The sequence below is a fragment of the Mesoplodon densirostris genome, chromosome 6 (genome assembly GCF_025265405.1).
Source record: "Mesoplodon densirostris isolate mMesDen1 chromosome 6, mMesDen1 primary haplotype, whole genome shotgun sequence".
In the NCBI taxonomy this organism is placed as follows: Eukaryota; Metazoa; Chordata; class Mammalia; order Artiodactyla; family Ziphiidae; genus Mesoplodon; species Mesoplodon densirostris.
Genome location: NC_082666.1, coordinates 110937217 through 110962334, shown reverse-complemented (window position 1 = coordinate 110962334; position 25118 = coordinate 110937217). Strand labels below are relative to the sequence as shown.

General features: G+C 36.7%; 2 protein-coding genes across 5 annotated transcripts in view; one reads left to right on the top strand and one right to left on the bottom strand.

Annotated features, from left to right (window-relative positions):
• Positions 1 to 25118, bottom strand: part of CENPP (centromere protein P) — a 242351-nt gene that overhangs the window by 107444 nt on the left and 109789 nt on the right. The window lies entirely within an intron of this gene.
• Positions 410 to 22812, top strand: ASPN (asporin). Of its 3 annotated transcripts, XM_060102404.1 has the most exons (9): positions 411 to 632; positions 4195 to 4244; positions 7575 to 7847; positions 11234 to 11346; positions 13528 to 13741; positions 14799 to 14909; positions 18447 to 18540; positions 18931 to 19069; positions 21547 to 22812. In XM_060102404.1, the coding sequence occupies exons 1-9, from the start codon at positions 586 to 588 to the stop codon at positions 21742 to 21744; spliced, it is 1239 nt and encodes a 412-aa protein (XP_059958387.1). In that variant the 5' UTR covers positions 411 to 585; the 3' UTR covers positions 21745 to 22812. The 3 variants fall into 3 exon arrangements, with proteins under 3 accessions (XP_059958389.1, XP_059958387.1, XP_059958388.1); XM_060102405.1 differs by lacking the exon at positions 4195 to 4244; XM_060102406.1 differs by lacking the exons at positions 18447 to 18540; positions 18931 to 19069; positions 21547 to 22812 and adding an exon at positions 17723 to 18344 and having other exon boundaries at positions 410 to 632.

Here is a 25118-nt window from a genome sequence, read left to right as displayed (position 1 = left end):
TAAAGAAATTCTTGAGATGTATGCTTGATGTAACAGCTTCAGACATCAGAAGAAAATTAACAGCATGGCTCCTTTCTTAGGTACATCTGGAGATTGGGTTTACATTTCAATAATGTACTCGTTCAGTATTCCTTCCTAAAACTGATAAATATTTTGTTAGTCTATATAGAGTGAGTGATTTTAAAATTTGTAACTTATAAGTATTCATTCATTTAAGAATTTCATATTTTTTTCAAATCAGGTATTTCTTGAATGGCTTTGAGTGCATTTTCAATGGCCAGTTGCCATGAATTATTAAACTCTCTCTTTTTTTTCTTCAGAATCTTCCAGTAGACGTCTAGAGTTTAGCTAGAAGTCTTGGCTACGATACAAACAGTGATGGAAAACACATGAGCAGTAACAAGTTTTAATCTTGCTTCTCAGTACTAACATGGGCTAATCTGTGGAAGCAGTTTATTCCAGTGTCACCCAGGGTGCAGCCACACCAGGCTCTGCACAAGGGTGGTTTTCTTTTAAATGTAATACCTTCTCATATTTTCTTCTTAAATAGTAGCTGAGAACATTTACGTTATAGATAAGTAGTACATGGTGGAAAATTCTACTTTCAAGAGAACTTACTCTCTTCTTACAAGGTATGTTTTCATGTCTTTTCTTCATGTACTAGTGTACAATTGTTTTAGTCAATACTAAGGGGACATTAATGTTATTAACATAAATGCTTGTAAATTCTATAATATAGTTTAAAGCTTATCTGTATAATTTCTTAAAAAATAGCACTTAAATACATATCTAAAATTACTCTAGCTTTTATGTTTTACATATAATGGATTTACTTTCAACATAATTGCGACTTTTTTAAATAGCTAAATGAAAACCTGTCATTATACTTTACCATAAAAGTTAACATGATTGATTTTTAAAATCATTTAAACAAATATCTTGTGAATATGTTCTTTTAAGAAAATAACATTACCTTAATAATGAATGATAGGAAAGTTTGGGGATATTACAAATATATTAAGTGAAAACAGTAAAAGATTTTTTCAAAATGTGAAACTATGATATTTTCTAAGGTATTTTAAAAATATACGAGTTAGTCAAATGTTTTTACTTACATATTTGAATATTCATATTTTGCCTTGATAAATGTATTCCTTATTCTTATGTAATGAAATGACACTGGACAGTTAAAATGGAGATCCATATAACTCTAAGAAAGAATATTTATCAGCAATAGTTTAATTAGCCCTATATTCAATGTGAAAGATTAGAAACTTCTTTTCACAAAATCCAGTCAGAGTGTAAAACAAAGATTTCCTTTGTTCCCTCCCAAAGTAAAGTTTTTATTTAATATTAGATTTTAACAAATTAAACAATGTATTTGATATTCTACTCCCTCTTTTATTTAATATTAGATTTTAACAAATTAAAAAATGTATTTGATATTCTACTCCCTCATAATCTAATACAGCACAGCATTCTTTCTTGTTAACTTATTTGGAGGTGTGGCAGCCATAAACAATAGCCACATGGTATATAGGATTAAGTCACAAAGAATCTGAGGGGGTCTATATCTCTCTAAAAATAAAGAATTAAAAAATCCCGCCAAGAATCGAGTTGTTTAAAAAAAAATCATAAGCCCACACACGTGTAAAAGCATCTTGATGTTTTTAGTATTTAGCCATATAGGATAGTGGTGGAAAGAATTGAGGATATACAGTCTTCTGTTACAACTACTTAATTAAAAAAGAATATTCAGAAATCTGATCTGAGGTTTGAGACAAAAGAGATTAACTTTACAAGCACAAGTTTTAAGGAAGCATAGGAAACAATAGAAAAAATGAAGAGGTAGGAGTTTTTTGTCTTTAAAGACAGTAGCTAGGTTGCTAGATGCATTGAAAAACTGATGAAGGACAAAACATACAAAAGGAAAAGCAGCCAGCAAGTTCTTCAATCAGCTGCTATTTATACTTTCAAGGTAAAGTTAAGTATTTCTTTAAGGAAATCATAGGCTTTAAAAGTATCAGTTTCCATGACAAAAAGGTACTGTGAATAAGTTGCCAAAGTTTAACTTACTTGTCCATTTACAAGGCTGCGCCTTGACTACACCAGAATTTAGTCTGGATTCCTTCTGCGAATACATGGAGCATGTTATATCACATTTATATACTGAAAACTATTATTGGTACTTGTGAATCAAGAGGAGTTTCAGCCAAGCAGAACTTTAAGCATAGGATTTAAAAGCACAGTGACTTATTTTCCTAATAATAGTGTCTGAGAGGAAATACCATTTCACTTAGACAAATTTTCCATTCAAGTTTGTGGAACATTTAAGCAGAAAATAGAAGCTTATGTAAATTCAGAAAGACACTTCTCAAGCTACATTTCCAGTCCTAAGAATGTGGCCAAGCCTCTCACCCCATCCTCTCCGAGGAGAGTCTGGTTACTGTCTGGAAGTCACTGTGGGAATAAGACCCATTTAGAGGAGGCCAAGCAGAAGGGTGGACAATGCAGCAGTGAGGAGGCCGGCTTCGGCTTCTTCTGCTATAAAAAAGGGCATGGTAGCAAAGTCTCAAAGGCCTCTCCTGGCTCTAATGTGCCATGGCTTAGTAATAACAGCAGTAGCACTGAAATAATATTTCAAAAATTATTCAGAGTAAGAGAAACTTGAAAGCAAACTTCCAAGTTTTCCATGAGTAAGAAACTGGCAAAATGTCTAAATCAGGGAAATACTGAGCTTTCTTGAGAACAAGCCATAAACATTTTTAAGGCTTTTCAAAATAACAATCTAAATACTGCCAAAACGAAACAAGTAAGAGCTTGAGCCATATTAACAAACACAAAATTTAAAAATAAGACAAACAACTAAGAGTCATCATTTAAATGAGAAACAATATTCTCTACACTCTCTGAATAATGGGGAAAAAACATTGCTATTTAGTGTTCCCTCTTGGACATTCCAATATTTTTCTACTGATAAAAAATTGCTTAACTAGAATAGGGCAAGGTTTGGGGTCTATAATCACTTGTTTTTTTAATCAAGGCTTTGCCGTCTCAAATGAAGGGAATAAATGGTTAATTCCTCATGGAATCAAGGTTCTCCTGACTTTTCAAGTAAACGGGATAAGAGAATGCAAAAAGATCAGGTTAATTTCATATAACTAACAGAAGACAGAAGTAGCACAGAGAGAAGAATGTGACAGAAGGCATTTTTGGTCTCAATATAAAGAATTTCCTGTCAACCACAGATGGACAGCAGTGGAACTGGATGCCTCCTGAGCAGGTGTGCTCCCTGAGTCCTCTCACTGGCGTCATGCAATCAGAGAGCAGACACACCATCTGGTCCACAATGTTCTGGAGGAAACTTCAACACTGGGAGGGAGTTTCAGCTAAATGACATTTCCTGCTTCCACATGTCTCCTCTCTCACTCACCAGGGAAGGGTCCAGAAGGGCATGACTGGTGGCTGCCCCCACCAGCCAGCAACTGGAAAGCTTGCCAACGACCATAGACAAGCCACTGCCTAACATAGCAGGCCAGAGTCACCATCTTATCTAAGGCAGGGAGGAACTCCTGTAGCTTATCAGTGTAAGAAAGAAGAGAGAGGAAGGGAGGGACATTGGCTGGTGCTCCTCCTGACCCCACAGGTAGGCTGACCAGCAGCCCTTTTGGCGGGTCCATGTAGGAGATATAAGCCCCCTCCCTCATGCTTGGCTTTCTTCCTCTCTTTCACCTGAGCGCTGATCTTCTGTGTCTCCTCCCAGCTCGGCTCCTCATGCCAGTGTCCCTCTAAGTCTGTCACAACTGATCTGCTCCCCCTCATCGCAGCCCGCACCCCACTCCAGGGCTCTCCTACATCATAGGGCAACATGACTGCAGCAGGAAATGGGGTTTGCAGGAGTGAAGGCAAGTCCCTGGCCCTGCTGCCAGGCTACAGGGAAAGCCGAGACATTGCGTCCTGGCTTCCCACTTTGGATCTCTAACATATGCCACTTGTTATATGTATTCTTTAAAGTTTTACCGTTGTCTTAGGTCTATATTTCTGGTATATTATGCATTACATAGATTTTTCTGGTCTAGACGGGGAAGCTACAGCCTATTTATCTCTAAGTTTCTACAAAAAGAATGAAACTCAAACAACCAACCAACTCAAAAATAACTTTTTATTAAAACTCTTTTATCTCCCATGGACCAGAGTAAATGGTGCTAGCCCTCAAGAAATTGTGGCTCCAGACTATTTTGAAGGTAGGCACTGTTGGTTGAATTTTGAGGGGGCAGTGTATGGGAAACCTTTAATTGTACTGTCTAATGTTTCTAGAAGTGGTAAGAAAAGGCAAAAGTATATGGAGGACCAGAACAAAGACAATTTTCTTGCAGATTGCTATTTAAAATATTTAAAAAGCAAAATAATAATTTTAAAAATATGCACCATAGACAAGAAAATAATCCTTCACCCATAAGCCCACTATCCCTCTTATTAGGTTTGTGTATTCTATTTCAACCTTTTTTTTCATGTATGTATATTTTATAGATGTCTTTATTTCTATTGGTCTCAAATAGTAAACTGAGATTTATGAGGACTACACAGTTTATGAGGAGTATACAAACTTATGGTGAAGAATTTTATTTTCAGAGTCTGGGGACCACACATCTGGAGATTCTCCCAAAATGTTAGAGCCAGAGTGTACACAGCCAGCACTGACCACCCACAGTTTAGTTCTATTTACTAACTTGAGCATTTATTTTTTAGTTTTCCTATTAGTGTACCTGACATTCAAGTATTAACTTTTACAACAATCCCACACTTACCTGAGAGTAGCAAATTAGGGGCTGTGGTTGTTTTTTGAGCAAGGAAGCGTGGGAGAAGTGGATAGGGAGAAGCATGTCCATTGAACATCCAAACATGTTCTACTTCATGGATTATGTATCCTAACCCTGTGCCTGGTACACAGTGGGTACTTGATAAATGCCCAATGAAAAACTCCAGCAAGCTCAAAGAAAGCCAGAGACATGACCTTAAATGACATTTAATTCATTAACTTCTCTACCAAGGTCAAATAAGGTCAGGGGCAGCTACAGACCTAGAAGATAGAGCTGCGATGCAGAACAATCTTAAAGAATAAATTGGTACCAGAGACAAGCTTTGGTTTTGCTAAGGACCAAGAGCTAAATTAGCTCAAGAATGAGAATCGTGGAAGTCAAGGCAAGGCAGGGCACCAAGCATTAAGGAGCCAGGAACCAAAAAGAAGCCTACGGTCAAGAAACATAATGGAGCATAGTTAGGCAGGCAGCTAAGAAGCAGAAATGACGTGCCAAAGTGATGATGGAAATGAAGCCTAGTTGACCAAAACCAGGTGCCTGTGCCAGGATTCCAGGGTGACTGGAATAGTAACCTGCCTGTCCCCAGGGCCGGCTGACAGAAGCTGCTGGCCCTTGAGTTGCCAGCACAATCTCCCTCTGTACCATACAAATCTGATCACACAACCACTCCCATTTCCACCCTCCGAAAGCTGTGAGTGCACTCCTTTATGTACAGATGTACACAGGACGGCAACATGTGGACTGGCTGGAAAGGAGGAGATGACAGAGGCCACTAGATAAAAGAAGATAAAAGAGAGTGCTCCTGTGTGGGTTGCAGCAGAAGATGCAAAGAATGGGTTGGGACACATGAACTCTAACTCAATTTCCAGTTCAATTTGGTTATGTGGCCTTGGGGAAGCCACTGAAGCTCTTTGCACCTCTCAGGCCTCCTGGTTAATGTGAGAGACGTATCTAGAATAAACTGAATTGACAATTCCACAAGGCAGTGTAGAGATGGAAGGACAGAACTGGTTCTGAAGTGGGATTCAGAATAAGATTATAAAAATATAAAAATCTTTTCTGTTCTGTGTCCTGTAATCTCCCCTTTCCTAGCACAATTGAGTGTGAGTTCTCATAGGGAAACCTGATAAGGCTGGTCATGTCCAGCCGCCCAGTGGGCAAAATGTACTTGTTGCCATATAGATTTCTAAGAGTTAAATAATGTTAGTTATCAGGTTAATCACTGATGACAGTAGTTTTTTTTTTTTTTTAAAAAACCTTTCTCTGATGATTAAAAGATATATAAATGAATATTTTAATTAAGTTAGTTCATTTCTGATTCTTAAGTCCAAAAAAAAGCAAGGCTGTGGAGAGATATTAAAGCTGATTTCTGGGTTCTAGAAAACTGTAAGAAGCTGGCATAATTCAAGGATTTGGAAGGCCAGGTCTTCCTGAGGCTGGACCAATTCTGACTGACTCTAGAAGCCCTCTGTGGCTAAGGTGCTATCTGGTGCTCAGGCATAGCAGGACAGCTACACTGCTGGATGACCTGGCTGGGTGTGGACTCCCTCCTGCCAGGATACAGACTCACTAATGGGCATTATGTGAAGCTAACTGCATGCCCCAAAGGGAAGACAGGCATAAGCCTGTTTTAGATGATATCATAATGCTTACAATTTTTGAAAATTACAAAGAATGTATGTTTCACAGTTGATGGTTAAGAAACCATGATATGTAAACATACCTGTAGGAATATCCCCCATCAGATGACAACCAATCTATTCTCAGAAGGTTCTCACTCGTACATTCCAGTTTTGTGTGGGTTTTAAAAAATACAACTGAAAGCACCCTATGCCCTCCCCCTGCAAAAAAACTAAACAAAAGGGACTCAGTGGAAAGATCAGTAAAAAAGAATAGCCTGGACCTCAGATGCTTTGGATCAGGTATTAGATAATGGAACAGATTGGAAGGAAGAAATCCAATAACACTGTGGAAAAAGTAACCAACTCGGAGAGTGAGGCTGGGGAGGATGGTGGGAGAGAAGTTAAAGAAAACTTCCAGATGTACTAAGGGGACATGAAGGATTTTACTTTAAAAGTGACATAGATATTAAGGCAATGGAAGGATTCCAGGAATAAATAGTCAGGTATGATAATATGCTTTTGTTTTTAAAAGCCTTTATTAGTTTCCTAAGTATAAATGTAGTTCTTATTGCTCAGTATAGAAATTAAAGAAAAAAAAAGACACAAGTAATTCATGACTCTACCATCCAGATATTATCATCAATTAGGTATATTTGTGCCAGGTTTTGTGTGTGTATGTAAGTATACTATGTATAGATTTTTTATATTTTCTTTTATTTCAAAAAACAGTTTTTCATATTTTTAAATATCTTTGTAAACATTTTGTGGGTTCCAAAGTATTTCATGGAATAAATATACCCTATTTTATTTTACTATTTCTCTTTAACCATCAGTATTATCTTTAATGTTTTTGCTATTATATATGATTCTCTGATGAACACCTTTATGCACATTAGAATTGTTTCCTGAGACTAGATGCCAAAAGTAGAATGGCTAGATGAAAAATAAAGATATTTATAAAGCTTCCAATGCATATTGCTGAACTGCTTTCCAAAAACTTTTAATAAACTTACTCTCACACTAGTAATAAATTAGAATGCCATTTCACTGTACTCTTGCCAGCTCTGAGAAATGTACAGCAGCAGGAACTGTATTTATTTAAACTTTAACTTAATCCTCAATGTCTACTTAGTTCTAGATTGGTCCCCTACACAGGACGACATGAAGGAGTATGTGCTCCTAGCGTTCTTGTCTTTGTGCTCTGCCAAACCCTTATTTCACCCTTCGTACCTGACACTGAAGAATATGATGCTGAAGGACATGGAAGACGAAGGTGATAGTGATGCTAACAACTCTCTTTTCCCAACAAGAGAGACAATTAACCCATTCTTCCCATTCGATCTGTTTCCAACATGTCCGTTTGGATGCCAATGCTACTCGAGAGTTGTACACTGTTCTGATCTAGGTAAGGACACATGTCAACTTGTTTTGTAGAATAATGTCATTTTGACAAAATTTAAAGGATAGGGAAAGACCTCACTGAAATTTCAAAAATCAGCTGATTGTAAAGGCATTTTTCACTTAAATTTTTGAAAAGTATAACAAACCCCAAAGTATATCCAAACTTATTTTTAAAATCCAGAAAATCAGAGGAAAACAATGGAAATTTCATATACAGAACATTTCCTTCTCTTCCCAAATTTGAATCAGTATTACATTTTAATTTCCTTTAGAGAGAATGGATGTCACTGTGGTTTCATCGCATAGAGTGTCAGCTGGTTGAAACTGTGCTTCCCAGCAAAATTCTACCAAAATAAGTTGCCCATCCAGAACAATAAGTAGGTTATGGAGTTTGTGAACTCTCTAATCTAGACATTTTAAAGACAATACTCTATTTGTTTTGAATGGTTTGGGTTTAAAACTATCTAGAAAATAAATGGCTGAACTAAAAACCACTTTCTAAAGTCTCTTAAAAATGTGTAATTCTCTGGTGAGTATTTTATTCTTTTAATACTTCTAATGAAGGTGCTCTCAAATAGAAGGGCATACTCAGGGAGAGGTGTAACAGGAATGCACATCAAGAATTGTTGTACTCAGCTATTTGCAAAAGAGGAGATGGCTCAGACCTGACCCACCGTGGGAAACCAAAAGTATGGCACACACCTCCCATTCTGGACCTGGAGGCCCATTAAGGCCACTTCCAGAGCGCATATGAGCAGACAGTGCCTCTGAAAGCTTTAGATTCATTTCCTCCTGCCACAGCATTCGTGGCAATTGTCAAAGCTTGTTACAGTGAACTCCAGAGACTTTAAAAAAATGTGTTATTAGGGGACATAATGAGAAAGGTGAACAAAAAACATCCAAAGATGAGGATATTATTATGAGCTAGAATCGCTGGTAAAGTCTTAATGGAATATACAGGCCAGGAAAAAATGGGTTTTAAGCTTTACCTTTGGCATTCTTGTGAGAAAGAGATGACAGGATGCAAACAACGTTTGCTGGTCTGGAAGCACAGGCAAGTAATGACTGTGGGAAGAGTGGCAGGAAGGAGAAATGTAGAAGCTGAAACAGACCCTGGTGTGAGAAAAGGTTAGATTAGGGAGTATCGGAAGGTCTTTTTTTTTTTTTCTTTTGGTACTGTCGTTTTTAAGCTGCATCCCAGGCAGGAAAAAACTTTACTATCAATTTGTAGAGTTGAAGCCTGAGAAAACACTTTGCTAAACAAAGATCAGGATAAAAATGTATATATCTACTTTGATACTGCTGGATGTAAACTGGGTTGGTTCTGGGTAAGACTTTGACTAAGGAGATGTTCACCTTTAGCACACACCATCCTTGTGTGATGGCCTTCGTGTTCACTCCAGCACAAGGTCATCTACTTCAACTTAAAGACCTTGAAGGAAACACTGCAGAGCTCTGCTCCAGTATGTGACTGTCTTCAAGGAACTGAGAAAGACCAAACTGTCTCATGACAGACAGTTGGTTGCAAATAGTGTTTTACTTACATGGTCTCTTGAATATTTAGCTTTGAAAAAAATCTAATAAAATTCACCCAAGAATATCTGTAATAGTATGTCACATACCTTTAAAATGACACAGCACTGTTAGCATCATAGAGTGGTCCCCCATGACAACTGAAGATGAAAAGGACACTTAACAATCTTTTTCCCTCAGGAAATGAAATATTTTTCAGAGCTTCCAAATTCAGCAGGGGTAGGGTAGGGGAAGGTTTGTCAAAGTTTATGTTACTAGATCCTGTCTGCAGAACCTCTACCTTCCTATAAGAACTTCCACTTCATTTTCTAAAACCAAAGTAATCTCCTAACAAAACTGCTGTTATACCTTGGTAACCCATCAAGTTACCCCCTTTCCCCCCTTTCCATCTATGTCAAACTTCTTAAAAGAATTGTCAATTTTAAAGCAGAAAGGGCAAAGTATTGAGGGCTGTCAAGTGAAATGTTGATATTCACAGTATTTCAATATTGAATTCTTCAATTTGGGGCTATTAAATATTATACTACTCTTCAGGAGTAAGGATGGCTCCACTAAAAGTGTAGTAATATCTAAAACTCACTTTAAAATACATAAAAAAGGGCCTCCCTGGTGGCGCAGTGGTTAAGAGTCTGCCTGCCGATGCAGGGGATACGGGTTCGTGCCCAGGTCTGGGAGGATCCCATATGCCGCGGAGCGGCTGGGCCCGTGAGCCATGGCCGCTGGGCCTGCGCATCCGGAGCCTGTGCTCCGCAACGGGAGAGGCCACAACAGTGAGAGGCCCACATACCGCAAAAAGGAAAAAAAAAAAAATACATAAAAAAGATAAATTGATGGATGGACAGTAAGTACAGTATAGTAAAATGTTGATGGGAGAAAAAGGAATATGAATTTTCACTGTAAAATTCTTTAAACTTTTCTGTATGTTTGAACATTTCAAAAATAAAATGTTGGGGAAAACCAAGAAAGCCCCATGCTCCTCAAGCATAAATACCATATGGAATGTCCGACAACAATCAGAAGTGCACATGTTCAGCCATTTAGGGAAAGCAAGGAAAGTAAGGAAGAAATGCGCCACATACAGCTCCTGGCAATTTTCTGCTTCTTTAAGAGAGGAAAAACACACTTAAGTCTTTAAATAATGTAATTAACATTTACTGAGTACCTACACAAAAAGGAAGATGCAGCTGCTGAGATGAGAGAAAAGAAAGCTATTACTAGAGTACACAGCTCAAAAAGAGCTAAGGCTGTGGGTGATAAATTCAGTAAAGGTATACTACACACCTAGATGTTAATTATATGTTATCGATGAATAAGTTTCCGTAAATCAAATAATTTACGACTAATTAGAGGAGCTCATTATTAAAGGAAATGGGTAGTAAAGTCTTTGATAGTGTACACGAAAATAATTTATCTATTTTCTAAGCACAACTTTCTACATGTTGATGCTTCTTAAAATGATCAAAACCCACAGGCTCCAATTTAGCACTACAGCTGCCTGAAAATCTGCAAAGAATGTTAATATTCTTTAGTCAAAAGTGCATCAGCAGAAGCTGTGCCTCAGCTGTAGGTCTCCTCCTCGCAGTCATATTAGAACCCCCCAACTTAGCTCCATTTAATGTCACCTTGCAGCAGACTGAACGGTGATAGCCAGAACCAGATAGATACCTTGTAAAAATAAAGTTACTTGATAAGATCTTTAGGCCTTTCCAAAGAACAATGTTTTTGTCATCTGTTACATGTTGAGTCATCTATTACTTAATGGTAACCATGAATTTTTTTAAAAAGCACATTTCTATCATATCAGCAATTTCATCTTTAGCATATAACATATATGCAACGTGTTTGTTTATTTCTCAGGTTTGTCCTCTGTCCCAAGCAATATTCCATTTGATACCCGAATGGTTGACCTTCAAAACAATAAAATTATGGAAATCAAAGAAAATGATTTTAAAGGACTCATCTCACTTTATGTAAGAATACATGCAGATATTTAAGTGAAAATCTCTGTCACTGCTAAAATGATTGCTTGTATCTGTGTTTGTGTAAACAAGTCTTACTTTTCTGTGTATGATGAGTGACAAAATCCCCGTTATTCAGCAGTGGTCTAGTTAATGAAAAATTATAGATTTAATTCAATTAATAATTTAATTCAACTGATGCTTACTGAATAACAGCCAGGTGGAAAGGCAGCGGGCTAAGAATTCAAATAAGTGGTCCTTATGATCTATTTAGGTTCTATTTAGGTAATCATAGTCATTATACACTAAAATAATAAAACTGATTATTTTCAGGAACTCATTAGTGTACAATGTAAGAAAAGCAGTACCCAAACCCACAAAGCTCTGACAGCAGCATGTGCAATATAACATAATTGACTAAATATACTTGTATGGCTTTTTTTCTAGATCTCTAAAGATGAAAAAGAACTTTTCCTTACTCTACTCATTAATATTTAAATTATCTAAGATTTAAAATATTCTTATTTTTCTATTTAGCATTTTGAGCCTCTAGATTTTAGCAGGTAAAATTTCTAATTCTATTTGAAATTGGGTTTGAGGTAGACCCTGATTCCACACTGTCACAGACATGGGGTGTGCGGCACACACAGAAAGGAGTATATTTTACCAGTGGTAACAAGATGTATTTTAAATTCTTCTAGGCTTAACCTATCTCAGTTGAAATTGTTAAAAGTAGTGATGTGTCTGAAAGGAAGGTAAGAGAAAGGAGACACTAAGGGCCTATGGTGAAACCAGTAAACATAATAAGTAAAGGGAGTTTAACTGCAGAAGTATTTGTATTTCTTCTGTGAAACAGCAACAATGTGAATAATACCAGAAAGGCGTATATTAAGTCATTCTGGAAACGACGGCAAGATTGTCGTAGAATGGAACTGGGGACAAAAATCATAAAAGGAAATAATCTAGAGCTGCTCCCTGAAAGAATGAGAGGATCCAGATTAGCAGAGAGGAATAAAAAGTCCTAGGAATGCCATTGCCCTTGTGATTTGAAAATTGTTTCTGCAAAATCTGGCACGTTTTGAAAATAGTTACTAGGTGAGTGGCAAGCCCTGGTTACCAAGGATTTTCCCAGTTTTGGTTCTGAAGTTCCGCACCCCAGCAGATCAAGATGGCTGCAGTCAGAACCCTCAACATGTCGCAAAGGGCTTGGCTGTGGGGAACAAAGATTCAGGCTGCATTAAGCTCTTTCACTCTCTGGGGTTGTGTCTTCTCTGAAGAGTGCTGCCACGCTGCACTGAGAAATAGTCACAGAACTGAGAAGAGGTTGAGTCATTCTTCTGAAAGTACTACCATTTCCCCAGTGTCTAAAATATGCCAGAATGCTGAGGGCACTTTGTAAGAGTTTATTCTTACAGGCCTCTATTCTGGGGAAAATGGTAAACATTAGTAAACAAGACAGAGGTGAGGTTTTAAGAGTAGATAAAATCATGCAAAAATGTATTTGTTGTGTACTGAAGCTAATTTTGTAGAGTGAATAGCTTTTAAGATAAGATAAAGAGGGCTTCCCTGGTGGCGCAGTGGTTAAGAATCCGCCTGCCAATGCAGGGGACATGGGTTCGAGCCCTGGTCCGGGAAGATCCCACATGCCGCAGAGCAACTAAGCCTGTGCGCCACAACTACTGAGCCTGCGCTCTGGAGGCCGCGAGCCACAACTACTGAAGCCTGTGCCCTAGAGCCCGTGCTCCGCAACAAGAGAGGCCACTGCAATGGGAGGCCCACGCGCCACAACAAAGAGTAGCCCCCACTCGCTGCAACTACAGAGAGCCCCCGCGCAGCAACAAAGACCCAACTCAGCCAAATAAATAAATTAATTAATTTAAAAAAATAAGATAAAGATAATACTATCCATCACTTCCATGAAGAGAAATGGGAGAGGGGAGCCTTAAACATGTGTCACCTACTCAAAGACAAACCAAAGGTGTGAAACCAATCGTTAAAGCTTTGCACTGTTCCAACTCAGTAGTAAATTTTTCTTTTTTTAAGCTTAGATTGGGCTGGAGAATTATTTACATGGTTAATAAAGTATATGAATGACATAATTTGCATTGATTTCCATGAGTGACTAATCACTGTAGAATACTGGTAAATCAAATCCACTTCCTGATATGGTGTAACTTTTTATGCTTTATCTAGGCTTTGATTCTGAACAACAACAAACTAACTAAGATTCACCCCAAAGCCTTTCAAACCACAAAGAAGTTGCGAAGGCTATATCTGTCCCACAATCAACTAAGTGAAATACCACTTAATCTTCCCAAATCGTTAGCAGAACTCAGAATTCATGACAATAAAGTTAAGAAAATACAAAAGGAGACATTCAAAGGAATGAACTCTTTACATGTGCTAGGTAAGTTTTTGCAAATAAATGGAACATTTTAAAATTATAAGCAATATGCAGATGTAGAGATCTTTATCATCATTAACAACTTTAGGACTGATCATTTCCAAAATTAATTTTTTGAATCTAGTAAGCTGTACCTAGGTGAGCCATTCATAAATCAATGAAAGTATCAAACAAAATTTATAGCACTTAAAGAAATACACCTTTTACAATATAAATACACATGCACTCTGCACTCTCAAGAATCCCTTAGAGTGGTTTCTGTTTTCTGACTGCACTTAATTGGTTAAAATCTGTTATTCTTATTTAATTTAAAGGTATCATTTTTAATGTATTGTAAAAACTACTCAAATACAACCCACAACATTAATTCAGATATTATTTGGAATGTACCTCTAACTTTTCATTTTCTGCTTTGAAGATTATTCAGCTAAGGCGTTTTTACAGTATACTTCCAATTCTACACACTATTTTACTTCTAACACCCATGGTATAACCATGCCATCTTCCCCTACTATATCCATTCAAAATTCCTAACCAATATTCTCATTCATTTATTTACTCATTTAATTCAACCAAGTGCCTGGCACTTAACCAAATAGCTTCACTTTCTGGCATTCCTCAGTTATATTTCTGTTAATCAAGTAATTTCTAACTGACTTACAATTTAAAAAGTTTAGGTGACAAATAAATAAATGTACACTGGAAAACACAAAGGTTTTGAATTATATGAAGGATGGTCTTTTTTCTTATGTTACATTACTATAACGAAACCTTGATTATGATCATGGTTGGAAAAGAGTGATAAGTAAGTTACTGACTTAGTAATTCAAAGCAAAATAGTAAAGCTGTTATATATTCCAGCCTATGTAACACAAAGCAGTCTTTTTCTGAGACTGACAGAAAGGAGAGTAGATAGACACAGAAACAGATATACTGAGTGAAGGAGAGTGAACGATAATGCTCACACTTCTTAGAATTTTCTTGGGACGTGCATCTCTGCATTGTGAGTTTCCTTCACATACAACATATGTATGCTAAATTATATAATTTCCCCCCACAGAAATGAGTGCAAACCCTCTTGATAACAATGGGATTGAACCAGGGGCATTTGAAGGGGTAACAGTGTTTCATATCAGAATTGCAGAAGCAAAACTGACCTCAATTCCTAAAGGTTTGTATTTATACAGTATTTATTGAATTGTCATTTTAAAATGACCATTAAATGTAAGGTTGTAAAGTGTACACACTGTCAAAACCACACTGCAATTAGAATTCTTTTTACCAGTATATCTGGTCAGCGTAGTATGAAATTTAGTGTTTTCTCATGGACACATCAAGAGCCATATGTAATTCTTTTTTCTTTTTTTGACAGTATGAAACCAGAATTTTTTTTTCCCAGTACGAACAAACATTAAGAAGCAAAGAACTTTTTATTTTCTGTCTCTTTCCTAACATTTACTCATCTATACTTGTCATTCTGTGAAGTGTCTGTTAGAGGTGAGAATGCTGTAGAGAAGAAAGCAGAGGAAGAAGCACAGGGCCAGAGACCTTTCTCCCAGCCTTGCAGCAGTGGTTCAGGGTGGGGCTTGTGAGGAGGGATTGGGGCAGACGCTGGCTCTGGCAGGGATAGGTGTATACTCTGGGCAAGGCACTCTATACCTCATTTTTTTTACACAGGGGTGCTGTGCAGATTAATGGGCTGATGCACAGAAAGGTCTGAAGACAATGCTGGGCACATAGTAAATGCTCTCTCCTGACATAACCAATAACAGAGTGAGCACTGTGCTCTTTATCATATGAGCTGAAGCTGGTGCCTCAAAGTAAAATGCTTCTTAAGTTTGCTACTGGACCAGTTTTCTAATGCATTACTTCTAAGCTCCCAGACTGATGATTAACTAGATTGGATTTGCCTTTCTCCAAACCCATGCTCAAGGTCACACCTTCCTCCTCCCTGACAAGTTCTCTCTTCTATGCTAACACCTGGATCAGAAATAACCCCTATGATTAATAACACAGTTTCCTTTCAAACAGCCCTGCCCTGTCTTTCAGTATCCATAGTAAAAGCAGCAATAACCTGTTTTCTTCTATTTTACCATAACCCCTTTTCTACTACTCAGATGATCCAGAAGATTAACAGAACAAATACGTGCTGATAGTTTAAAAGACCCAGCAAAGCTGCTATTATTAATTAAGTAAAGCTGCTATTATTAATCTTTCATTTAGGAGGAAAATCATCTAAAGTAAAAGTAGAAAGACAATTTCTTTTAGTATAGAAAAAATCAGTTTAATTCAGAACTACACAATTAAAAACAACCTTAATTTAGGTTTCAAGGAGATGGCTGTTTTTCTACAAGAAACATAAAATATTATAGTTACCTTCTAATCTTTAGAATAACAACAAAAATACATACTGTACCTAACAAGTTAAATAAAATCCCTTTCATAAGCTGGAAGCTGACATAGAGTGAGGGGCAAGAGGAAGAGGACAGGAGAGGATAAGAGGATCTACTGGAGCAGAAGAGTAGGGCGCCACCCCCGAGCTGTGGCTCTGAGGTCCCGCAGTTATCATCGCTCTTTATACTTACGTCAGCAGCTTTCTTATACTACAAAACATCCTGAGAGTAATTCTCTTCAAGTTTCAAAGTGTATCTTAAAAATGAAGTTTTAACTCCTCGTGAAATTCTCAAGATTCTTCCAAAGTCTAAAGGAACATTTTATGTCTTTAGACATTTAAATTTCAAATCTCCAAATTTACATAACTACTGCTTTAAGATCCTCATGACATTCAAAAGCCAGTTTTTTGTTTTTATGACTTATTTGCTCAAATGTTAAGGCTGACTGCCCAAATGTTATAATTCAATCATCACTACCCATTGTGACAGGATGAATCAGGCCGAGGTCCAGAGGGTTCTTACCAGACCTGACAAGTTAACATAAGAAGAGTGAAACTGTTTTCCTTCCTATTCATCTGGAAAATTCTGTTACACAATAGTATTGTGTTGAGGGGAGGAGAGACCTGTTTGAAGATAGGGTAGGTGTAGAAATATCTGTATGAAAGTATGCTATATTTGTTGGCAGTCACTGAGCTACCCAAATCCATGAGGACAGTTCCCTTAAATTCTACAAACCCTCTTCCAAGTTTTCCTGACTCAACATGCACAGAGATTTCTTGTCTTTGACTTGCTACAGCATATTCTAGAATAGACTGGCACACTCTATAATATTTTTCTAGTGATTTTTGTATACATGATAGACTTGCTCAATTAGTGTTTAAGGTCTTTGAAGATAGAACTTACCTTCAACAGTCTTTACTACTAATAAAATAAGGAAATGTTTTAGCAAGAGTTGAAAAATGAATGTATTTCCTAGCTAGCTAACAAGAACTTTTGACTGAAAAAATAATATCTTATGTGTAGGATTAATAAAATGAGATCTGACTGAATTTTCTGGTTAGTCTCTTTCATTCCAGTTTCAGTTAATCTGGGGAGGGCTGGGGTCAGAACATGAAGGTGTGAGATGAGAAGGTGCAAACATTCACAAGGTACCTGCCATGTGCCAGGTGGCACTGAAGATGCTTCTCTTAATTTATGCAGAAACTACTACTAATTGAAAAGAATAAATACTGCAGTGGATCAAACATATCAAACAGGGAAAAAATCCATATGTTCATAATGATATAAAAAAAATTCATTGGTCACCTCTGGGCACTGCACTAATTCATTACTTGAAAAAAAATCAAGCGTTTATGCTGCTTTTTCTATAAAAACTGTATTATAAAGTAAGTAATTAATTAATGAAAGAAAATTCTTTAGAGAACAATCTCACCTAATAAATGAATAACGAATGACAAAATCAGAAAATCACCATTTTCCCATTCTGAATGAAATAATAAATCCAGGTAGCAGTAATCAATGAATGAGTGCAAAGACCGTCAGATGAAAGAGTGATTTGCTGAATCTAATCTGGTCTCTATATCTACTACAGGTCATAAGAAATAAGGGGGCTAGAAACCATGATAAACTATATTATGTGGAGGCCAACAGCCCAATCTACAAAGGAGTATCTCAAGCAAATTAATATCTGAAACAAATCAACAGAAGAAGGAGAAAAAGGAAAGAGTAATAGAAGAAGAGATTTAAAGAGATATAAGCCCCAAATATATCCTGTAAACTTTACTTGGATCCTGACCTGAACAAGTCAACTGTAAAACAATACATCTGAGATCATTAGGGAGAGGAATATTAGATGATTGAAGAATTGTTGCTAATTTTGTTAGATGTGATACTAACATGATGGTTATGTAAGGGGAAAAAAAGATGACCTTATGGGTTAGAGATGTCTAGTGAAGTCTTTACAGGTGAAATGACATTATGTGTGTGAAATTTGATTTTAAGTACTCCAGCAAAAAAATAAATGAATAAATAAAAACAAGTCAATAAACAAATCAATAATAAATAACTATTGGCGTAGATGAAACAAGATTGGAAAAATGGAGATAACTGTTGAAGATGGGCAACAGCATGGTGTCTCATGATACTAGTTTCTATTTTTGTATATGTTTGAAATTTTCCATAATAAAAAGTTAAAAAAAAGAAGATTCCCCCAAAACTGCCTAAGCCTATAATGTGAAACTTAACAAGTAAACAACTAATCAATAGGGCTTGGTCTTAGCCTGATCTAACATACATATGTCTTTTCTTATCGCTAGAACTACCTTCAACTTTACTGGAGCTACATTTAGATTATAATAAAATTTCAACTGTGGAACTAGAGGATTTTAAACGATACAAAGATCTGCAAAGGTAAACATCCCCCAAATCCTAACTTGGAAGTGGTAGTCCATATGATGAAGATATTAATGAAACTTCTTGGAGAATGTGTACAGGGACATAAAATTAAGGGAAAACTAGAAGGAACTGCTATCATTCTGTCTCAGTAATGGAAGAGGGAGAGCAAGTGGAATGAGAAAAGGGACACTTTCCAAATGTCCCTTTTGTTGCATATAGGTTAGACAGAAAATTTTCTGACAGTAGAGGAGAGGGCTGTTACATCTTGAAATAGGTTATTAAAGGAAACCATGAAATACCTTTCTCTGAACATATATACAAATATTTCTAACTCAGTTGTGGTGTCTGCAGCTAAGTGTATCATACCATCTGCTCAAGAGTTGATGCATTTTATGTCATTTTTAGGCTGGGTCTAGGAAACAACAGAATCACAGATATCGAAAATGGAAGTCTTGCTAACATACCACGTGTGAGAGAAATACACTTGGAAAAAAATAAACTGAAAAAAATCCCTTCAGGATTACAAGAGTTGAAATACCTCCAGGTAAAACATTCTACTTGTGTTTTGCAGATATTAGTACTTTTCTTTGTTTTTATGAAACATATTAGTATATGGAGCAAAGACCAATCAAGTAGCAATGGTAATTCACACCCTAAAGACCCTCCAGGTTGGCCGAGGTGTTTTATGCCAAGGACAGCGTTAGAATACCAGTTTCTATTGAGATATCAGCTAAAACGCTCAGGTACCCATTTCCATCCCTCTGTTTCTTCTACTGAAACTGCTAAGGCCATTGTGGTGAAGGTACGGACACAGCTAATTTCAGGTTTCTGGGGGTGGCAGTGGCTATGTAAGGCAGGACTGGTCAAGAGGAAATCAAGTAGAATTATATAACCTTTCATTATGGAAACATTTCACAAAGGCAGAGCATGTGGATGAAGTCCCAGGTATTTTCACTATCAATGTGGTGCCACATTAGACGTGTGCATGCTTTTTAAAAACTCAGGCCAGAATATATAATCAAAAGTCAGTATTTGGAGCATTAAGGGTGCACATTTCTTGTTCTTCATTACTAGAAAACTTTTCCTTCTAATCTGGCAACTCTTGACTAGCTGGGAGGGGCCACAGAATTGTTGGAAAATCTGATAAAGCTTTAGATATTCCCAAGAACAAAAATGAGACAACATTTTCACATAATTTTAGGAGTTTCACAGATCCTCCTGATTCCCATCTGTGGACCTCAAATTAAGAATCCCTACTTAATCTCATGTCACCTTAGTCCATTTTTCTCATGTGCTTTCCTTGATATACAATTTCTCATCTTCCAAGGAAAAACACATTGAGAACAAAACTGGGCCTTGAGCCATTTGCTTCTAGATTTCTTTCTAATTTTTCTTTAAACAAGTTCTGTTCACTACACAAATAGAAGCCTGTGAAATAGAAGCCATCAAAATGGATCTATATAGGCAGATGCTCATTTCAAGATTATGACTTTTGCTTTGATTTTTTCAAATGCTGCGTTTAAATGTTTATTTAACCAGTGAGCATGACCAGAGTCTTTCCTCCCTCAAGCTGTCCAGTCTTTGAGTACTTTACTCCACAACGCTGATCCCAGCTTCTGGGTGTCTTAAATCTATCCATACTATTGCTAGCATTTTAAAAAATGAACAGAATTATAACACATAGTCATAAGGATACAATTCAACGGATGTCCACAAAGCAAACACACTCATGTCCAGCACTGTTCCCCATTCTCAGTGAGGTCAATGCTGTGGAAACTACATCTTGCATTGCTGCTGGGCTGCCAGGAAACCATATAATGCATCTGTCACAAAATCTCCAAGATCAATAGAGGGCGGAAGGGACTCCAACAGAAAACTAGAGGTTTTAGCAGTGCCTACGGTTCTCATGACTGGCTCAGATCAATCTCACCAAGGCAAAATCTAGAGGTAACAACGGCTAGAACTGGTATCTTAGCCTTGCCAGCAAAAGCCTCCTTCTTCCTAATATGCCAAAACACTGTTAATTAAGTAGATTGTTTTTACTTCCCAGAAATCTCAGTTGCCAAAAAAATCCAAAGAAGAAATTTTAAGGGCTATTAAAGGGAAGGAAGGGAAGGTCCTATATTGTCCATTCTTTCTGAGTAATAATTTAATAAGACACATACACAGCCTATAAAATTGTATTTTATCCATTGGAGCAAATAAAAATTCAACTATTGATGTTGTATTACAGATACATATTTAAGGTGTCGATAGACATATTTTTCTATAAAATTTACAAAAAAGCAGCTCTACACTTCTCCCTTTGATCACAGAAAATGCTGGCTAAAAATTCTTCACATTCATATTGCAAGTCATTCTTAGAGATTAAATTTCATTCTTCTGCTCATTTCTAATACTTTTAAAATACATTATTGTAGGGCCTCCCTGGTGGCGCAGTGGTTGAGAGTCCGCCTGCCGATGCAGGGGATACGGGTTCGTGCCCCGGTCTGGGAGGATCCCATATGCCGCGGAGCAGCTGGGCCCGTGAGCCATGGCCACTGGGCCTGCGCATCCGGAGCCTGTGCTCCGCAACGGGAGAGGCCACAACAGTGAGAGGCCCGCATACCGCAAAAAAAAAAAAAAAAAACATTATTGTAAATATGGCACTGAAGTAACCATACACACACACACGCACACACCTATACGTGGCGTGCGTGAGTGTGTGTGTGTGTGTATAGAGACAGAGAGAGACAGAGACAGAGGAGAGTGGCATGTGCTGACCAGGCAGTGTGCCCTGGGCACTGGCATGAGTCCTACGTCACACTTCACACATAGAGCACTTTTGTGTATAACACAGGAGCCTGCATCCTTGTAATAAGTATTTAACAGGCATAAACGGGCACATATACTTTAAGCAAAATGTATTCAAATCAGTGTAAAATAAAAAGACAAACCCATGAACAAATGCTGACTACAGCAGAATATCTCCTCTTTACATTTATCATGTATTTTTAATCCACTCTTTTCCCACTACAACAGATAATCTTCCTTCATTCTAATTCAATTACAAAAGTGGGAGTGAATGACTTCTGCCCAGCAGTGCCAAAGATGAAGAAGTCTTTATACAGTGCAATAAGTTTATTCAACAACCCAGTGAAGTATTGGGAAGTACAACCTGCAACATTTCGTTGTGTTTTGAGCAGAATGAGTGTTCAGCTTGGGAACTTCAGGAAGTAATAATTAGTAATTAGTGATATCCATTTAATGTAAAATTCAAACATTGTTACATTTGGAATACTTGAACTCTATTTAAAATGGTGGTATTATGCACATAAGCAAAATATCTATTCCCATGTGTTAAGTCCACTGACTTACTGTACGACAAAAAATTTCAACAGAATTTTGCAAAAACTATCGATACAACAGGATTAAAGGAAATAAGTACCTGTTGCAGTTTCCTTTTACATATAAATGATTTTGCATAAATCTCATGCTTGAATGTTCTTTCTCAGTAACAAAAGATAAGACATTCAGTATTTAACACTTTGTTATCAAGTGCATTTAAAAAAGAACTGTACTGTAAATGGAATGCTTGACTTAACAAACTTTGTGCTCTTTCATTTGCTATTAGAAAAAGAAAATTGACAAGTACGGTTATATAAAGAGTATGTTATCCTTATTCTGTCTTTAAAAACTTGGGTATTACTGTAGTATTTCTAATAATGTTGAAGTATGGTTTGATATAATCTTATTCAAATTCTCATGCCTTAGAGCCTTACTGTCTTTATGTTTAAAACTCCTTATAATAAAGCCTTCAGTAAGTGTTTATTACCAACGCAACAGATGCTATTCATAAACAGCTGTTTTCAAGCTGTAGCACAAGCTTTTCTTTTTAACTATTATTACCTGATTATAAAACCTCTATAGAAATGCATAGTGAGTGCTTATATAAAATCTCACACTTTTTATTATCACAGTTATTATAAGCTTTTAACAGTGTGTCAATTGTTAGGTTATATAACACTGTCACCTCAATGCTAAGGAATATTTTTGAGATGTCCCTTTGTAAGACCTTCATTGGAAGAGACTGGATACTATCAACTCTACACCAAACTGTCTCCTTAAATATGCACAAACTGGATAACTCTGAAAAACACACCTGGTATAACTGAATAGGCAGGGCATTAAATGGAATGCACAGCTCTGTATAATAATTAAGAGTACTTAACGTATATTTTTGTTGGTGTTCAACATAAATAAAACTAGAAAATAAGGAAAACATTAAAATATTGGTTTGAAATAAAATATTTTGCTTTGGTTTCATTTTTCTTCTCCCATTTAGGAACATAAACTATTTTTCATAAAACTCTTATATTTTTACTAAAACATTTTTAGTAAAGTGTTAATGCTTATTCTTAATAATAGTACCGAAATATCCCAAATTATACCTGTGCCATGAAAGATAATCACCTTTATGGTAAACCACCTCAAAAACTAGACTTTAAATAATTTGGGGGAGAGCAGTACCTTACAGATATGTAAAATGGGGTGGAGGGTCTGGATATCCAGGTCAAGAATGGGTAAATAGGACTTCTTCTTCAAAGTGAGGTTCCCCAACTCTGGCACTGCTGACCCTCTAGGCTGGATCATTCTCTGTGGGGAGTGCTATCCTGTCCTTTGCAGAATGTCTGGCAGCTCCCTGGTCTCTCCTCACTAGATGCCAGCAGCACTTGCACGCCGGCCCCACAGTGTGACAATCAACAATTTCTCCCCAAAACGCCAATGTCCTGGTGGAACGGGTGGAGCCAAATTGCAGCTGGTTGAGAACTACTGTTTTATAGAAAATTTACTTAATTTCTAAATTCTGACAGAAATTTGGAAACCTGAAACAAAATAGTTAGTATTTTTGTTTGGTAAAACTGTAGGGGCAAGATTAAAGTGTGATTAAAATAATAGCACCAGTAGTGATGTAACAGAAGGAGCCCAGGGATACAGAGCTCTGAGTTGGAAAAACATACACAGAGTCCAGTTCCACTTATAGTCTTGGGCAAATCACAATCTCTTTGAACCTGTCTTCTCATCTGTAAAGGGTAGGCATGAGAATACTGATCAAATAAGTTGCTATAAGAACTGAATAATAAAAGTATATGTGAAAATGCTTTGTAAACCATAAAGATTCATGAAACATGAATAACTGTTAACACTGGACAATAATTTACTGCACGAAAAATTAAAGAATAAAAAGTCCTTTAAAAACAGAAGAATACCTAACAATGATAATCATCCTACAATTAAATGTTCTAAAGTTCTAATAGTTTTAATAAATAAAATTCATTTTTCTTTCTTTTTTTAAATTCATTTTCTACAATATGTCATAAAAATAAAATTGTGACATCATGCCCCTTATGAGAACATAAGTAGAAGTGAAATGTTCACTGAAATTGTAAGAATACAGTTCTTGAAATTAAATTAAATTATAAGGTTAGTGCTAAGGTTAGAATCATCTAAACAAATAGATTAGTCTATGATCTGAATAGAGAAGCTTAAAGTAGCTAAATTAACCTTTTCTAAAAAGAAAAGACAGCAAAATTTTTTAAATACTGGAAATGATTCCTGAAACCACTGCAATTAATTTCCTGTATTTAATGTTTGTGTTTTTCATCCCACAGCTGTTAACCATTTTTGGTTATATGTTTGCAAAAGACAAATCACTAATAAAAATCATAAGCAACCAAAACTGCATTAAAGCTTCTGCCACAATCCCATTTTATGGTAAATACAAAATACTACCCACTTGAAATCCATTAAAGTTTGGAAACAAATGAATTACTACAACTTACTGGGTTTATTAAGGACTTCAAGGTAGAAAAAAAAATCTCAATGACCATCTATCCTTATTTCCTCCCAAATACTACAATAAAAATGATCACTCAATTCATGAAACAAATATAATACTTTCAGAAAATCACCTGAAGTCACTAAAACTAAAGTTTTCCTAAATCAATTTTGTTCCTCCTTAAACTACTGCATTATTTTTCTTTCGTTTGTAATTCCACCTTTTGGGAAAAGAATTGTCTTAGCTTGGCCTTAATTACTTCTCTACTCACATGGTCCTTAACCTACTGCAACTGATTTAATTCTCTTGAATTTGTTTTCCCCAAATTGTACCATATGAATAATACTTAATAGTAATAGGTGGTATGTAAAGAACATTTTCAGACATTCTTCCAAAAGCCTTACTTGCATTTATTCATTTAATCCTCACAATAGCCCTATGAGGTAAAAAGAAACGAAACTGAGTTACTTGTAGTGAGATGGATGGACCGAGAGTCTGTCATACAGACTGAAGTAAGTCAGAAAGAAAAACAAATACCATATGCTAACACATATATATGGAATCTAAAAAAAAAAAAAAAAATGGTTCTAAGGAACCTAGGGGCAGACGAAGAGAATGGACTTGAGGACACGGGGAGGGGGAAGGGTAAGCTGGGACGAAGTGAGAGAGTGGCATGGACATGTATACACTACCAAACGTAAAATAGATAGCTAGTGGGAAGCAGCCGCATAGCACAGGGAGATCAGCTCGGTGCTTTGTGACCACCTAGAGGGGT

Excerpts from the sequence above, each read along its gene's own strand:
- ASPN (XM_060102404.1), top strand. The coding sequence starts at position 586 with ATGGTGGAAAATTCTACTTTCAAGAGAACTTACTCTCTTCTTACAAG. Across the intron at positions 14,910-18,446 it reads ACTGACCTCAATTCCTAAAG|AACTACCTTCAACTTTACTG; the intron begins GTTTGTATTTAT and ends TCTTATCGCTAG. Across the intron at positions 18,541-18,930 it reads CGATACAAAGATCTGCAAAG|GCTGGGTCTAGGAAACAACA; the intron begins GTAAACATCCCC and ends TGTCATTTTTAG.